The following is a 17,371-nucleotide window of genomic DNA, read 5'->3' on the forward strand; positions in this document are numbered from 1 at the left end:
CGCAGGTGAACAGCGGCACAGCACGTCGAGTTTCAAAGCGACAGCATTTGAAAGCTCGATCGGAAAAGAAATGCGGCGTAGGTAGGTCGCATAATTGCCAACACCGGAAGTGACAACTGTATACGTTTCGATGTATATTTATGGAGTTCGCATCGCCGCCTCTAGACGCCTTCGGGGAAGCATACTGGACACCCCGAACAGATTGGTTGTGTGCAGAAAGGCGTAGAGGACCGCAAACACAACCATGAAAAAGTTACACAAAACTCACGTCAAGACATCAACAGCTTGTCGCCGTGAATTTCGTTTTCAACGCGGACTTCAGAGGCTACAGGCCGTATTTTGATTCACTTCAAAACAATGCTCACGGAATCATTTTCTTTGAAGACATTACGAACTTCATTCGAGAGGCGGCGATATTTTTAAACGCATCTTTCTCAGCAATGACAGCACACAAGGAGGAGTCGGGAATGTCGGTCAAGACATCTACAGAGCGCCTACTACAGTCGGGCGCGCAGAATTACGACGCATGATTGAGGCCCACCTCTCTAGTCAATGTGTAGTTCAAGACATCTATACAGAACACCTTCTATAGTTGGGTGTGCACATTAAGATGAAAAGCTGATTGAGAATTTGAGGCCCACCTCTCAAGTCAGTGTGCCAGATTGTCTGGAACAAACGCTGGGCACAAGGTACTTGGACTTGAAAATCAATTGTCCTTGGTAAGCGGAAGCAAGATAAGACCAGGGCTTTTGTATCACACCAGTTGGGAAACGCCGCTTCAAAAAGTGACTAGATTTTGTATGCATTTTTCGGGTGTGCCTAAGAATTGTCGCGCCATCTAGAAGAGGTCAATAGAAGCCCTCTGCTACTGACGCCTCAGGTCATTCTCATGAATAAAGGTTTATGAATGAATGAATGAATGAATGAATGAATGAATGAATGAATGAATGAATGAATGAATGAATGAATGAACATTGCCTTTTGGAAATACTTTTTTTCTTTCTTCTTTTCCATATTAATTAACTCCGGCTGCTATCTCTAAGAATTTTCGCTACTGCAAGTATTCAACTTTATTTTCCATGTGTTGTGCATTTATCAATAAGCTGAAAGTTTACAACTTAAACGCAGTTTCCTTTAATGGCCGCGGGCGCCGCTATTATTCGTATACACCCGAATTTTGACCAACCAAAATTGCCGCTTTTTTTTTTTTTTTTTTTTATACATGGGCCCTATGAGAAGTTTCGCAACTGGTAATATTGAAGAGCTCTGGATAAGACAACCCGAAGGAGTGAAGGGGCAAGTATGGGGCGCTGCATGCCCCTCCAAAACATGCATCCGGAAGATCATCAAGCAAGGAGTGCGAGGACCAACATTATGATCAGGAACTGGTCTAAATTAGAGGAGCCTTCTTCGCAGATGCTGCTGGTCCCAACGTTAATAGAAATTGGCTGGTCCTGTAGGAGAGGCATCGACAATATCGGTAATGCATGAGGGACATATGATCATTAGACTTTCTATTAGGCACAGGAAAATTGCAGAGTTGGAAGAGGAGGCGACTGCCATGGCAGCTTCGCATCCCTAGTTCCGAATATATCATTATGGATTCGCAGACTATACGTACAGCAATTATATTCGGGGCAGAATTGCGCCGCTAGCCTGCAAAATCCTGAAACAATACGGGGTGTGCGCTTCGAGCAAAGAACCTTCTTTGGGTACTGGGTCATCAGGGTGTGGAGGGAAATGAGTCTGCACAAGCTGCCGTACGGGCTTCTCTCCCCCAAGGTCTCTTCTTCTCCCTCCTTGAAGACTCGGACTATACAGCCGTTACTAAACTACGCTGATGCATACAGCACTTGCGCTTATCAAGACAAAAGTTCCTGGGTCAAGCCAGGGGATTAGATAACTTAGAACATTGTAATTTACACCGATTACAAACAACGTCATTCATTAATACAGGTAAAGCGTCATGCTATCGAGCCTAAATCTTTCTCAGCCGAGTGTAAAGTTTGTAGGCAGAAAGTAGATTTGTACCATATGACCATATATGGCTGCCAAGATAGCAATCAACGTGGGAAGGATGGGAGACAGCACAGTACACTTCGAGGACCAGCGAGCCCTCGTGAAAAGAGCGGGGGTGGCTTAGCAAACGGAATCCCGGACTAAGAATCAGACCAACCTGCTTATAATTACCTCTCTTTTCCTTTCAATAAAATGCTCTCATCATCATCAGCAGCAGCAGCAGCAATGACAACGTCGCCTTTTACTGCTCGACGTCAACGAATTTTTCAATGAGGACGAAAATCGGGTGCAGTTGTCCTTCAGTGCCGCTTTGAAGCATGGCGTGTGGTCAAAATTATCCGGATTCCACTGCGCGTAGTTTTTCTCTCTGCCCTTCTTTCACAGCCTTCTCCATCACTTCTGAACCCAGGGCCCGGAGGGAATTCAATCCCGACTGCGGCATTTGCCTTTCGTTGGAGGCGATGCCAAAGCATCCGCGTACTGTGTTATGTCAGCGCATGATAAAGAACCTCAGGTTGTCGAAATTACCCGGAGCCCCCAAATATGGCGTCCCCAATAGCTCAAGTCGTTTCGGAACGTTAAACCTCATAAACCAAAACCTATTTCACTCAAGGACGACTGGGCGAGTTGGTAACGGTTCATTTTAAACCAGCCAAAGGACGAGACACAGGGAAGAAGAGAACAGGACAAGGCTGGACTAACAACTGAATATTTATTAAAGGGAAAAAGACAACGAAGACTCGTTCTGAAAAGCGCGCGCACAACCCAGCCGGTGAAATGGCAGGAAATTGAGAGGAAGAAAATTCAAAGTTAAGGCCTAACTAACGACTTTTTTAATAAAGCGAATTTCATTGCCGTCTTCTTTCCCTTCCCTCACTAAGCGGCTGAGGTGTCAACCGACACGTTGCGGCATCCTTTCCTTTACACAACAACAACACACACAAAAAAACTGTAAATTGGTTTGCAGGTACGGAAAAGTGCAATATCTGTCGCATTTCTCGGTCGACACCTAACCGCGCCCTAGTGGAAAGAAGGAAGGTGGGATCGAAGGAAGAGAAAAATAGGTGCCGTATTAGTGGAGGGCTACGGAAAATTTTCGGCCACCTGGGGGCCTTTAACGTGCATTGACATCCCACAGCACACGGACGCCTTTGCGTTTCGCCTCCATCGAAAAGCGGCCGCTGCGGTCGGGTTCAATCCCAGGACAGGAAAGAGCATCGTGAACACCGTCTCCGAATATACGACAGTTATCGCTGTACCGCGAAGATCGTATATAGTAAAAGTTCCACTGCGCGCTCTCTGCAATGACCAATAAACTGAACTTTCATGGCGACGCGCTCTCTGCACGATTCACCCTCTCCAGTACTCGGATCACACGCAGCCACAAACGGGCACAGGCATGAGGAGGAAGCAGTGGTCCGTTCTCTACGTAAACCCTCGAGAGAAAAAAAGAAGAAAAAAAAATGTGGATACCGGGCACGCCATTGTTGCGCCCATCTCCCTATCTGCAGGCATCAACCAACGTCGATGGCACGATAATTGCCTGTCAAATGCTGGGCTGAGCCTCAGACAGACATCGATCGCTGGCGTTCGCGCAACACAGGCACGTAAGTACTACGTCTGTAGCGCTTCTTCCACCGTTGTTATGGATCAACAGGCCGATGCACCCCGTAAAGACTAGACTCACACACGCAGTTTCCCGTGGACATTACTTTGTCTCGCCACAACTGCGCCTGCATTACACCGTGCTGAAATATTCACGTATCTAGTATACAAGGCGCGTCTTCATTTCACAGACCCAAGTGGCAATTACTGCGTAAGGTAAAACTGTCTACAGAATTCTGGCATGCTGTTTTGCGGTGTTGCTGCCAGTTGGTTTTCTTCCAGATTCGAGCGTTTGTCGATACATGCGGCGGCAGCCCACTGATATTTGCAGACAACTTCCCTCCAGCTTAGCCCGGTGTGCACTGAAATTCCGTAAAGAGTTTTCGCACATAATTACCATATACTAAAGCGACGTTAACGACATGCGGCAACGTTATACTGAATGTCTCGGTTTACTTCTGTGGATGCTTGGAAGAGGAGTCGACAGGTTGTCAGCGGGACGACCCGTGGGCTTATCCGCCGCAACTGCTGTTATACGAACAGGTACGAACAGAAAGGAGAAGAGTAACAAGATGATATATACATAACGTTCAGTGCCTACGTATGTGGATAAGGTAACGGATACAACCTATAATCCGGCCTTTGAGCAAAGAATTTTGCCATCCAAACCGAATACACTCCCGCATGAAAAAATCACTCCAATAGCGATCAACCGATTCCCGTTCGCTTACAGTGTGATATGGTGAACAATGCCGCACAAGCCAATGGATTCATTAGAATGATTGAACTGACCAGTCCTTTACAACGCCACGAGAATGGTGCAACCAAATAGCGTTCGAAGAACGCTGTAACCGCTATCTCGCCGCGATAACAGCGAGTACACGCTGAAATCGTAGCTCGCCACAAAAGAGATATGCTCGTTTCACGGCTCGCTTTTCACCTCTACTTCGCCGAACATGCAGTTAAGAAGGTAGCACTGGCTTGCTTGCAAATAACACTACACCGACTTTTCTAGGGGCACTACTACTGTCGAGTGACTGCGAGTGTGATATACGTTCAATGTGACCAGTCTAAGTGATGATATGAGCCATCGATGGTTTCATAACACGTAGCACATTATCCACAGCGTGTTTGGCGAGCTTCCTGTTTTTTTTTGTTTTTTTTTTTTTTTTCACCTAAGCGTAGGGGGCAGAACGTACAGGGTCACTCAATATAAAAGGGAACGAAGAACACTCATCAAATTATTACTCCTTAATTATATCCAGCAAGCATGCCTTTTCGACTAGAATTCATACTATTAAAAGGTCGTTTTCGGCTTCAGCAGAGATACAACGAAGTTCGCCTCTTTTGCCACAACCGGGAGCTCCTTCACCCGCTGGTTTGAATAAAAAGTTGTACTCTCTCTCCCCCTTTCCTATTGAGCGCTCCTCTTATATACATGCAATCCGGAAACTAAACGTAATGACAAGCCTGTGGGACTACACCGCTACAAAGTTCATGCTTGAAAGCCGAGATCCTGCAACAATCACCGCCGGAAGTTCATGCGACGTGGCACCGGTTACCTTTCCTTTTTATCGACATGGCGTTTTTGTGCGGTTATTTGCACCTTTGAAACTGCTACCTGAGCTAAACAGTAGGCCAGATTATAATCACGTTGATTTTATTGTTAACGAAGGTTAGTCAGCACTGCGGTAGGCAAAACACAACTACCGAGACACGAGTAAAGAACACTTATATTTCTGAAATTCCATAACTCTGCTTTTCCGTATCCTTTCTAAGACTGGAAATGGGGCAGAGAAGTGCAAAAATTTGCTTATACGGTTCAATGCAGGATGGAGCAGCGACAAAGGACGTTACATTTTTTTGTATTATGGCCCCTAGCAAAACGTAATGTGCTGCGCATGTACTACCAACATGGGATAGCTTTTATTAATCTTAATCAACTGTTAGATATTTCAGGTTCTGTTAGTTCAGAGCTCAAGTATAACAAGTATAACTGAACAGATGTGCAAGCGCATCTGTGGCGGAAAAATTCGTCTGAAAACCACTTCTCACCGGGAAGATTTAAAGCATTCAGGAACAAGCTTAACGGGATCGAATAATAATCCACAAACGCATAGAATCAAGCTCGGTACAGCACAGCGGGCAGAGATGACGGACATTGGGTGGCCAAAAGAGCGAGAAATAGCTTCAAGGAACCGTCCGGAAACGCCGGGCGAGCCAACGACGTGCGTACGGGCCGGCAACTAAGAACCGGTTGATTGTTCCTGTGCCCCAAATTGACGCTGAAGTGCCGCACCTCGGTGGCTGTGAATCAGTTTCTACACAGCCATGAGCAGCGTGTATGAGAGCTGTTTGCTCCGAAATGGTGGTCACGGAACAACAACTCCTTCAAGCAATCACTTATCTGCTTTCGTTTCCCTTTTGTCGCCAACACATTCTGTAAACCAGATGCATATACGTGTGATGCTCTCTGCTTTCTGTTTGCTTTTCGTCGTCGCCGATGTGCGCAGTTGGACTCGTAGCATGACCCACACCAGCGGCGGCATGCCCTCGACTAACATAACCCAGCTGCTCTGCCTCTGACCGATCGCAGCGGGTGAAGCGGCACGTATAATCCCCCTACTCCCGAGTTCTGTTCTGGCCGCTCAATGAGGCGTGCGCAGCAGGATCGAAGGCGGCCCGGGACAGGATGCGGCGGGCGCGAACGTTGTCACATGCTAGCGCGGACGGTATGCCCGCACGATTGCCCCGCTGATGTGTCCATGCACGGGTTATCAACCAAGAAAGTGATCTAGCAGAAGGCACTCACAGCGCAGATGCACACAAAGGCACACGCTCGGACCGCGAGCATTTGTTGATATCGCTAGGGCGAGTTCGGCCGCACGCGCGCCAGTGGGGGGGCAACCTGCGCTACGCGGCCGCCGTTAGGGTGGGGAGGCAACGAGGAAGGTGTAACGGGAATGAGGCAGAGATCACGCTTCGAAAGGAACCGAATCCGTGACAGAATAGAGAACTTACGTTTGCCGAAGCCCGAATGGCGCGAAGGTAACTCCGTCTGTGTACGTCTGCCACAGCTCTGGGCAAGCGCAGAAATTGATTACGTCACGATTCTGTGCTCTCTCGTACCAGCCCAAGAGCGAAGTAAAAACGATAAAAGGCGGCATGGACGGAGCTGTTGTAGCGGCTGGGAGCGTGCCGAGCGGGCTCACGTCTGTAGAAAAGTAGAAATGCGAAATAAAACCGCGATGAGACGAAGCGATGCAAGATAGGAGAGGCTCTCGCGGGCCCTTCGGAGCCCGTAACTTCGCCAACTTTGCTTTGTCAAAATTATTTGGTATTATTTTGGCAAATACGTCTTGCTTTTATCGTAGCGGCGTCGCGTCGAGCACTGCGTTTAGCTGGGCTGTAGCTGGGCTTAAGTTACTGAGGTCTTTTGGGTTATCACTGCGTCGCTGCGCAGGGTGGATTTTGTTGCAAGTTCAACCTGCGCAGGATCACAAGCGCTCACAAGCGAATAAAAGTGTAATCCTGTAAACGCGGATACAAACTCGGACAACCATTTCCAGCCCCATGCTTCTTTCTCTTTTCTTTTTTTTATTTGAAAACACGTTTAACGAAGGCGCTGCAGTACTCCTATTTTAGAAAAAATCCGTGTGCAAATGGTATGTTTTCAAATATTGTTAAAACAAGTAATTTTGCTACTGGATTGTGTTTACATAAAATTAGGAATAATACGATTTGTCTGTTTTGTTTTTAAAGGTTGTTGTACATACCTGATCGTCCACGGCTTGTAACCGGCACGACCGCATTGGGATTGACATCACTTCACGTCTCCTCCTAGCGCCTCCTAGGCAGAGGACGTTCGGGGTCAACTTCTCCTGCTTTTAGTGCCCGTAAAGCTTCGAAACACCAAATATGTTGCAACTTGCTGCAGTCAAGCATCTTTCTCGACTTCCTGCGAACACCATCTTGAGAGTATCGCTGCCAGCAGCATTGGCTCGCTCATCGAGCACCCAACCTGCTCAACCTGCCTTCACTAAAGATGGCCGTGAAATCCTTCACGTCCCCAATGAGCCCCCCGAGCGAGACTTGGTGAACTTCCCTCGACTCAAGAGACCTCTCTACCCTGGCAAGGTGAGGATGGGTTTCATCCCAGACGAATGGTTTCAAGCTTTCTACCACAAGACTGGCGTCACCGGTCCATACTTGTTCGGTACCGGACTGTCCGTCTACTTACTTTCCAAGGAGATTATGATTGTGGAGCACGAGTTTGTTACTGGCACCGTTCTCGCACTTATGGCCTTTATAGCTGTCAAGAAGTTTGGACCCGGGGTGAGGGCCTACCTTGAGAAAGAGTGCGACAAAGAGGAGCAGGAGATAGACCAGTTCCGACTTAATGGTATCGAGACCTTCAAGGATTCAATCAAGCAAGAGGAGGTCGCTCAGTGGCAGGCGCAGGGCCAGAGCCACTTGTTCCAGGCGAAACGCGAAAACGTCGCCCTGCAGCTAGAAGCTGAGTTCCGCAAACGCCAGATGACCGTATACAACGAGGTGAAGAGGAGGCTCGACTACCACCTCGAGGTGCAGAATGTCACGCGAAGGCTGCAGCAAAAGCACATGGTCGACTGGATCGTCAACAACGTCCTCAAGAGCATCACGCCGCAGCAGGAGAAGGACTCTCTGCAAAAGTGCATCACCGACCTTAAGGGCCTGGCGGCTAGGGCATAGAGCCGGCGTTTGTGTGGGAGATAAGGGAGCAGCAGCAGGAATAAAGACATCATCGTTAGGCTGTACGTTGGCTCTGCTCGCTTGATGGCCTGTTTTCTGGTCTCGCTGTTCACCTGCAGCAGAAGGGTGCGACTTCCGTGTGGTCGTGCGGGTCTCGTGTTTATTTTTCAGAACTGTTCTTTGAACGGAGCATATCGCAGAGCGAAGGAAACGCATAGCCGTCCCGATGGTAGTGCAAACATCTCTTTGAAAGGCAGGCCAAAGGGCCAGCATGTCATTTAATAGGGCATGTATTTGTGTAGTAAATTTTGCTACTATTCAGTCACCATCCGTCATTCGGTAAACTGCACCTGCGCATATGGTACAAGGCATGCAATCTGTTGGCGCGTAATCTGCTTCGACCTGTCATGTCAGCATGCCATTTACCAGTGTATCATATTTTTTTGTGTGTAATAGGCAGCCCTCACATTTAGATGCTTGCAACGAAAAAGTAGGTATATGACTCACCCTTATGTAAGGCACACTTCTGTCTACCCTAGTTATGGCAATGGAAGTATACTCTTGGTGCCTGTGAGGAAATTCATTATGCAAAATGATAGAAAGATAAAGGCACCACTCCTTGCCCAAAGCAACACTTTGCAAAGGATTTGTCTTCAAATGTGCTACCGAAAAGTTGTTTCTAGTGGCAGCGCTGTGGAAACACCCTTTTCGCACTCAAATGCTGCTCCGATTGTTGCCGTGTTCGGGCGCCATGCGGCACAGTACACACAAGTGGAAGACACACATGTAGTAGCCATGAAATGTAAATGGCAACTGAAAAGTGAGCCGGCTTATCCTAGCTTGTCATGGCAGTGTGGATGGCCGAGGAGTTCGGATAGTGCCATCTTTTGGTATTAATGCTTAGGGTCTGTGCAACGACTGCAAGTTTCATAGTCATAACGTCACTACTGTTGCAGTCTCGCAATGTTCAAATAGGAATGTTGTGCAAAGCTAAAAGGAAAAGCATATAAGAGATACTAGCAAAATTCCTGTAAAAAAAAAAATGTGTCTTTTACATTGGAAAATAGAGAACATTTGTTCAATACATTCTGCTTCCGTTCAGCCATTACTCATCCTTCGGTAATCTGCATACACAGCTTCAAGGCATGCAATCTGTTTGATGTTGGCTTCTTTGGCATACCAATTTTTCCCTTTCATTCTCGTACAAGAACATACTGGCAGAGTAAAAGCTAAGGATCTCGTACAATGACGACTATTGTCAGCAAACGTAAGTTTCAGTTGTGCTTTCAATGACTGCTTCTGAAAAGACCAATACTTGCATAAACAGCATATGCCAAATTAGTGACCCACAATACTGAATGCCAGTTTGGTGTTAGAATTGATGTGAAAGTGACCACTGAACCTGATTACAAGTCGATCGCTTTTATTCTGGAAGAAAAAAAAAGGTTCAATTCCAACTCAAGGCAGCTTTATCAATTACAAATATGTCTTGAAAACTGCAAGCAGTTATTTAGGAAGTTAACATGTGGCCAGCAAATGCCATGCAATCATGATGGTGTACGCAATTTCCACGTTACTGCAACCCCACACAGAAACATGCCCCAAAAATGACACAGTAGCGAATAAAAATGACGTGCAACCTGCACGTTTTCCCAACATTTCCTAATGAATGTCTCAGTATCAAGGTCAAATTCATATACAGAAGAATACAGCGTAGCAGTGACAGGGACAAGAAAGACATGCAAAAAAACTTCTTGTCCTTACCACTACTGCACTGTATTCGTCTGCATCATGAACAAGCCAGCCACTACGTTTTAGGCAAATTCATATACTTCAAAAATGGCACTCGCTTATTTCACTTTGCTTCAACAGCCCCTGTTGTCCTAGAAATTGGCCAGAGTATAAAATAAAGCATGTAACGTTTTCAGTCGAGGTGTTCCCGTATGCAAACCTTCGGCCTCTTATACTGGCATGCAAGTGGAAAAAGTCGTGCTCTACACTTATCGAAATGTGCTGTTTCGATAAAATGTACAATAATCGTCCCCACAAAGGGAAAACGAATAAGCCAGCAGCAAGGCCATGATAATTGTGAGCCACACTTAAAGAAATGGAACAATCGGGTTTTTTTGCACGTTTTAAGCCCCTGGACAATAGCGCGCGCTTACTTCGTCGCAATTGTTTGAACTGCACACGAAGCATAAAGGCCCTAATCTTGCAGGGGTCGTATTCAGTGTTGGCGTTATTATCGAAAGTGTCGCTGTCTCCCTGACCTCAAGTCATCGGATGACTCAAGGTAAGGGAGATAGTGACACTTTCGATAACAACACAGACTTGAAATACGGCCCCTGTTGTGCTTATGCACTTAACAAAAAAAAAAAAAAATTCTACATTCAAATAATTTCGACAATTATTCACACAGGATAACAATGCCAAAACATTTAGGCTTATGAAAGTAAAGACCCTAAATACGTCTGTGCATCTATAAAGGTAACTGTGATGTGTACAAATAAGCTTGTTTTTTCCCCACAAAATTCAAACCTGCGGCACTGATATTAATGCCTTTTTTTTTTGTTTAGTTTTTTATATACAGTGATTAGGAAGCCCACCTGAAAAGTTGTGCAAGGGTGTGTCCTTGTTCCTCTAGAAGGAAAGGTGACTTAGAGACTGCACGGTATTGAACTGGTCTTTAGAATGGTTGCTTGCTACTGCGCTAAAGAACTACGGAAGACTACAACAATTTTGCATACAACATGCCAATCAAACCCTCAACAAGGAACACTGCAGAATGACCAAGGAGGAAGTTCGTGACAGCAGTTTTCGTATTCCTTCCCACAAAAGCACAGCAACAGTGACCTTACAGTGCACACAAAGGATCACTCTGTTAGCCATTCACACCACGCATTTTGAAGCAGTCGCGAGATAAATGCACTAGCACACTTGCAGCGTGCAGCAAGTCGTCAGAAGTGCTCAAGTCTTTCTTCAACGCCGCTTAAAAATGAGTGCGAATCTATGAAAAGGCACGTCACAATTCTGTGGAAAAAGAAATGTCTTGCATCAAAGCACTGCACTTATATACATAGGCTAGCTGGCTACAGCTCTTCATAGTGTGTGCGTGGTTAATAGGATATTTGTAGTTCACCGGACACAGTTGCTGATCAGGCATTTTGGATGAGGACATTTGCATAAAGAAAAACAGAATGTTGCACATTTTTCCCTGACCAAAGAGAGCAAGAGAGCAAAAAAAAAACAAAAAACACCACACATCTCACTTTTGAGTCGCAATACACATCATACTTAGAGCCTCCTTCAATATATCGCTTTTGCAATGTTCCACACATTGCTAGTCGTAGTAGAGAGAGAGAACAACTTTTATTTAAAATGCCTGCAGAATCGGTTAGGCTCCCTCCAAGCAGGGGCTAGTCGTAGTAAGTGAGCAAGAATTCTGCCTTCAAAGACAAATAACTGCCCCCCCCCCCCCCCCCCTTTTTTTTTTACACTTTCAGAGGTAATTAAGTTAGGGGCCACTTAAGTTTGAATGTTGAGCTTTCCAACATCCGACAAAAACAGGACCTGAATGCGTGTTGTTGATATATGATGTTAGGATGCCCGGGAGAAAAGCAATAATGAAATTAAGTCACGCTTCACATAGTTAACCAACTTATGAAAAAAATCAGACAACACTGTCTGAAAATATTCTTCAAGATCTGATGAGCAACATAATAAAACTCGGTGCCTTCAAGCATATTTCCATTCATCAGCTACTTCCACTGAGGAAGATTCAGAAGCATGTGTGAAATTGCTCTGTGGCCTTGTACAGTTATATATTATCGAACTGAATATGTCCTCCTCAATCCAAGGAAACTTGTTCTATTTTTTTATTGCAGTCGATAGGGTATATTTCTGGCAGTAGTGATTTATGAAAATGCTTGTGCTATAATGATGATGTAAGCATGACTTGCTAGATTTTAAACGGAGAAAAATACAAGAGTACACAACCTGGAACTGCACAGAGCACTTTTCTCTGCATCAACGCACTGCTGTACGTACCATCCATGAAAAAAAAAAAAAAAAAAAAAAAAAAAAAAGAATATATCAATGCTTCCCCACGTTTTCTTCTTTGACTCTCTCTTCTCTTATGTTAAAAAACTGCACCCACTGTTGGGCATTTACAGCTGCCAGGATTCGATTTTTTCAAAATACTTGTATAATCACTGCATGTTCAACAACTAAATAGTAATCTATACGGGACTTTGCACGGTGCAAAAAAAACAAGTTGCCGCATTCAACACACATCCACTAGCTTTTTCTCTCTAAGTGTTAAAAACCTTGACCTAATTTTGCTGGGTCGCGGCTAACGCACCTTCAAACTGCAGTTTTTCTTTTACTGCTAGCAATTATTTGCATGGAACTCTTTCTTCAAGCAAAGTAAATCAAAACTGACAGTGGGAAATGGTACTTGCAACATAGCTCACAAAATTTTGTGCAAAAATAAAAATAAAGTTCAACGGAACTACACCAGTTAATATAGCTGGCAATAATGTAAGAAGAAAGCAAAATCAAAGCTGGTGCTGAACTGCAAAAAATATATGACTACTACCGTAAGCCAACACACTGAAGTGTTGCTATCAAAAGTTCATTTCCTGTGCAAACAACGGTTCTGGCAACAGCACAGCCATCTCTTGTATAGGTATGTACAGCAAAGAGAAGGGAACAGACCGGTCTGTTCACAATATACAATGTGTGGACCTGTGCTCGTATTAGACATAGCTCAAGCAGAACATTCTTCTCGTATTTACAACCTGAACAACAACTCGAGCTCGAACGTTTTTGTCACACACCCAATGGCAATATTAAAATTAAAATTCAGCAACAGAAGGTGGCGGAAGCAAAACACAACTCGTAAAATAAAAAAGGACCAAAAAAAGTAGAGGAGGTAAAGCTTCTCGTATAAAAATGTCCAGCACGTCCACGTGAAAAACAAAAGACCAAGTCGCAAGCAGCAGCAATTACTGCATTGCAGAAATAAGAACAAGCCTTCCGCACACAACACCAGGTCAGCACGAAAGGCCCAAACACAGAATCAATGGTTCTGATCTCTCTATTCTACAGCGTGCCCAGGTAATATAGGCTCCTCTGAGTAGGCAATGCTTTTTCTGCTCTCGACTGTTAGATTAAACATTCTCATTGCTTTTTACCAATTAGACGCTTTACAGTCAAAGATGCCGCTTAGAACTGGGAACTGCCAAAACTGAACAAAAGGCAAGCACAGAGCTGGGTGAAAATAAACGCAAATACATATATCTGTGATATTTCTTTCAACGTGGCATCATTCTCAAGCAGCAGCACGTGCAAAGAGGGTGAAAATTTTTTCTATGCCTCTATATCAGCACTACTTGTACCTTGGAATCCAAGGAGCAGAAAAGCACCAAAAAAAAATTAAATTAATAAAAATCGAGGAAGGTGTCATCACACAAACCTAAAGATAACAAGGCTCAACAAAGCACCTGGAACAACACAGTGCCGCAACAACGCAACACGAAACAGAGACGTGTGTTTGTGTCACAGCAAAAAGTGGCAATGCCAGCAGTGCTGTCCATTGTCTTCGCGGTGCATTTGTTCCCGAACATCCTTGTGGCTCTCTCTTGTGGCGGCGTCCAGCAACAAAGCGGGACCAACATAACGTCGAGCTTCCCCAGCCCCCGACGACAGGACGGCTCTGGGCCCCGGCTGCGTAGAGGGGTTATTCTGATCCGCAGTCGCCGCGCAGTTGTGACTCGCGTGCGCTGCACCCCTGGCCTGTGGTCAGACGGGGGTCTGGTGCGGCACGAAGCCACTGCTCGCAGCATGCAGCGACATGGGGGGCAGGGGAGCCTGGCGTTGATGGTTCTGCTTCGCCGCCGCTGAAAGCCAAGGACGAAATTCAATGAGAAACAAACAACCAAAAGGCATAGCCCACCTGTAGCTTGCACACTTGTCTTTCAAAACTTAAGCTGCTGTCAGCCAATCAATATTCAACAATTTGTACATTCAGTTGCTCCCCCATTTTGGCAAGCATCACCTTGGCCTCTCTGAGTATTGCCTGTAGGAGGCTCAGCTAAAGAGCAATCATTGAAATGCTTACTAGTGGCCCTAGCATACTAAGCAAAAAATAAAAAATATTAAAAAAAAAAAAGAGACTTCCCAGCAAACCTTGAATAATACCATCCAAAGCTCCATAAGGCCATGAAGCCAGAGGCAAGCAGAGTGTCAAGGAGTGGTTTTGAAAAAAACTCACCAGCTGTAAGAATAATTGATTACAGCGTGCACACATTTTTAGCTCTGACGTTATTCTTACTGCCATGATTAAGGCCCCTACCTTCCTGCGGAACAAAATATTAAATCCCACAGAAAATTCTACAGGGGGTTCAAGAATGCACCCCGGGTTAGTTTAAAGCTAACAATGTGCAGTCTATTTTTTTTTTTTTTTTTAGCTTTTCAATGTAGCTAAAGCATCCTTCACCATTAAGCTCAAGAGCTGGTAGAAGAAGCCAACTTTTCAATGACCTTGGGGCAAAGAGTGCAGCGTGCAAAGGAGAAGGTGGCTATGGATATGCGAAGAAGGAGAGCTGGAAACAGAGCAGCATAGACACAGCAGTTATGGCAGTGTTGCCTCTAAAATGTGGTCAAACTATATGGTGCTTCCGTATTTTAGTGTGCCGTTTATATTTTCCTAGTAGGCCTTGCTGCTCTGCGCAATTTGAGATTGCATTATAATGGTAATACAGTCGTGCCTCGTCAATACGACCCCCGTTAATATGGACGACTCGAATTATGGACAGCTTTTCTAGGGACCAAACTTTTCCCATGCATTTACGTCTCGTTAATATGGAAACTCGCTGTCCGGACAACGGACAAGCAGAAAATGCACAGATACCATTAGGGCCCATGTACTTTTGTCGCGTTAATATGGACAGTCATGAAAACGAAATCGTTACGCTGCTTATAAGATAATTTCTCCTCTAGATTTTTTTTGTTGACAGGCACCATATGAACGTAGTGCCAATGACTGATTGATAACCCTTTTCGCTTGTGGTTTCATATTTTACACTGCGAAGCTGCGTAGCCGATGAACATTGCGATTTTTTTGTATTGCGTGAATTCACTTGAACAATACTCTGACATCAGCTTACGCCTTGTAGAAAGTTGGATTCAGCAACTTTCAGCCGACTGAATGCTGACACGTAGCAGGGGTTTATGGGAGATGAAAAGTGTAAGTAATTTATTACTGAAACGGCATCGAGAACAACGTGCACCTGCATTGCAATACTTTCAATTGCATCGAATTTGAAGCATAACAGTGACTCGGGTAATGTTCTTGTAGCTCCTAAAGCCAACTTCACTGGCCTACATTATACACAAAAGCAGACCTTATCTTTAGCAGGTTTTTCTTTTTTTTTTTTTTTCTTTTTTTAGAAAAAAATTCCGATTTGTTATTACGAACGACTCGCTTTATGAACAGATTTGTGTGGAAACCTATATTAACGAGGCACGACTGTAATACTCTCTTTTTTTAACTCCAGCAGAATTCCCAAGCCCAAACTCCGGCTTTCAACATATTCGTGCAAATAAGGTAAAATAGCAACTTTTCCATCTAGTAGTTTCTACCAATGCATTTAGCAACAATAGCCCCCGAAAAAAAATAAACAGAACGTGGCCATTAACACGATACCGAAAGAAATGCTCAAACCATGATTTTTCATGGAATCATGGAAAACTAGGGGGCTTAGCAATCATCCCTCCATCTTTCCACCCTCTGCCGGACACTATGGCATCAAGAGAAGATGCTATGACTAGACGACAGGCATGATAACCGTCCAGTGAAGCACAAACTGCACTTGTGAACTATCTAAACTCAGTCAAACTTCATGATGCAAGAAGGAAAAGGAAGTCGTGAAGAGAAATAAAATGCACGCATTCCTACGGTACTTTCATCCAGCATTCAAGGACGTGGGTGAAAATATGTTCTTCGTATGCATAAAGAAAGGAGCGCCCACTCCTGCTCATGGCATTAAATGAATCGCACCTCTAAAAATTGCCGCCGTTCAAAATCTCAAGGCCATGATTTAGATGCAAGAACCAGTTATACGTGTTGCCCGAGAGATATCTGACATGAACATGGATTCATCCATGATTAAGGCACCTATTCTTCCGCAGCGGAAAATTTTAAATTTTGTAAAGTGCTAAAATAATCCACGATGTCCTGCAGGGAGCATCCGGGGCTTTAGCACATGCAGCCTTTTGCATAAAAGCTGCTGTTCTCAGTTCTGTACTCGCTTGCCCTTCTTTGCCATCCCTATTCCTCATGGCTGTCACTGCCTTCTCTGCTTTTCCAACCCCCTGCTTCCCAGGTTTGCAGTCAATCCTTGTAGCCATGCATGCCAAGCGATATGTCTCAATGGCTGGGGTCACAGATAAGTTGGCTTTTCCCTGTAACTCACAATGCGAGTGGGCGAGCTTTCTGTAGACATCTCCGAGAATGAGGAAAATGGGATTCGCGGTATATCTGCAGTGGTGGAAATGACAATGGGCTCTTAGCAGCAGTATTTTGGAGTATCTTGCCTCCTACAGCACATAATAATAAAAAAATGGGAGCTTTAACAAAATTCCAAGCTTTGGAAATAGCAAGTTCAGGTTTACCCTGTAACCACACATGCACAAAAAAATAATTGACTCTGCACCCAAGTTTCGTCACTAGGAGCAAATTGCTGAACGCTGTTACTTTCACCAAGAGTGAAAAATGACTAGCTGTACTAGTAAAATATCTGCACAAAATGCAATAATCAATAGGAGCGTGCGAATACTCGAATAACTGAATATGAATAGAAGAACGAGTACTCAAGTTTGCAGTTCACGAATCGAGTATTCGGATTAGTGAATAATATATTTTATGGCACGCTAGCACCGGCACAGGGAATACGAGATACAGCAAGACTTCATTAATTTGACCCCCTTTATTTCAGATAATTCAAACAAGGAG

General features: G+C 44.8%; 3 protein-coding genes across 5 annotated transcripts in view; 1 reads left to right on the forward strand and 2 right to left on the reverse strand.

Annotated features, from left to right (window-relative positions):
* The window catches only part of LOC146199706 (zinc finger MYND domain-containing protein 11), a 77,966-nt gene extending 71,028 nt beyond the window's left edge, over positions 1–6,938 (reverse strand). Inside the window, exon 1 of one of the 2 annotated variants that reach the window (XM_084595206.1) lies at positions 6,646–6,938. The gene's annotated coding sequence lies outside the window, so the exon portion shown is untranslated. Of the gene's footprint in view, positions 1–6,436; positions 6,456–6,645 lie in introns of those variants that run through there. The other variant, XM_084595207.1, reaches the window with a different exon arrangement.
* A 499-nt stretch (positions 6,939–7,437) lies between these two features.
* On the forward strand, positions 7,438–8,420 carry LOC146199707 (ATP synthase subunit b, mitochondrial-like). Its single transcript, XM_084595210.1, has one exon. It carries the CDS (start codon positions 7,543–7,545, stop codon positions 8,353–8,355), a length of 813 nt encoding a protein of 270 aa, XP_084451336.1. The 5' UTR covers positions 7,438–7,542; the 3' UTR covers positions 8,356–8,420.
* A 1,341-nt stretch (positions 8,421–9,761) lies between these two features.
* LOC146199708 (uncharacterized) overlaps positions 9,762–17,371 on the reverse strand; it is a 32,417-nt gene continuing 24,807 nt past the window's right edge. For both annotated transcript variants that reach the window (XM_084595208.1, XM_084595209.1), the window contains one exon: positions 9,762–14,255. In XM_084595208.1, the coding sequence (XP_084451334.1) occupies positions 14,158–14,255 (98 nt within the window). In that variant the 3' untranslated portion in view covers positions 9,762–14,157. The remainder of the gene's footprint in view (positions 14,256–17,371) is intronic.

The sequence above is a fragment of the Amblyomma maculatum genome, chromosome 2, assembly GCF_055883805.1.
Source record: "Amblyomma maculatum isolate TAMU_Amacu chromosome 2, ASM5588380v1, whole genome shotgun sequence".
NCBI lineage: Eukaryota > Metazoa > Arthropoda > Arachnida > Ixodida > Ixodidae > Amblyomma > Amblyomma maculatum.

Excerpts from the sequence above, each read along its gene's own strand:
- LOC146199707 (XM_084595210.1), top strand. The coding sequence starts at position 7,543 with ATGTTGCAACTTGCTGCAGTCAAGCATCTTTCTCGACTTCCTGCGAAC.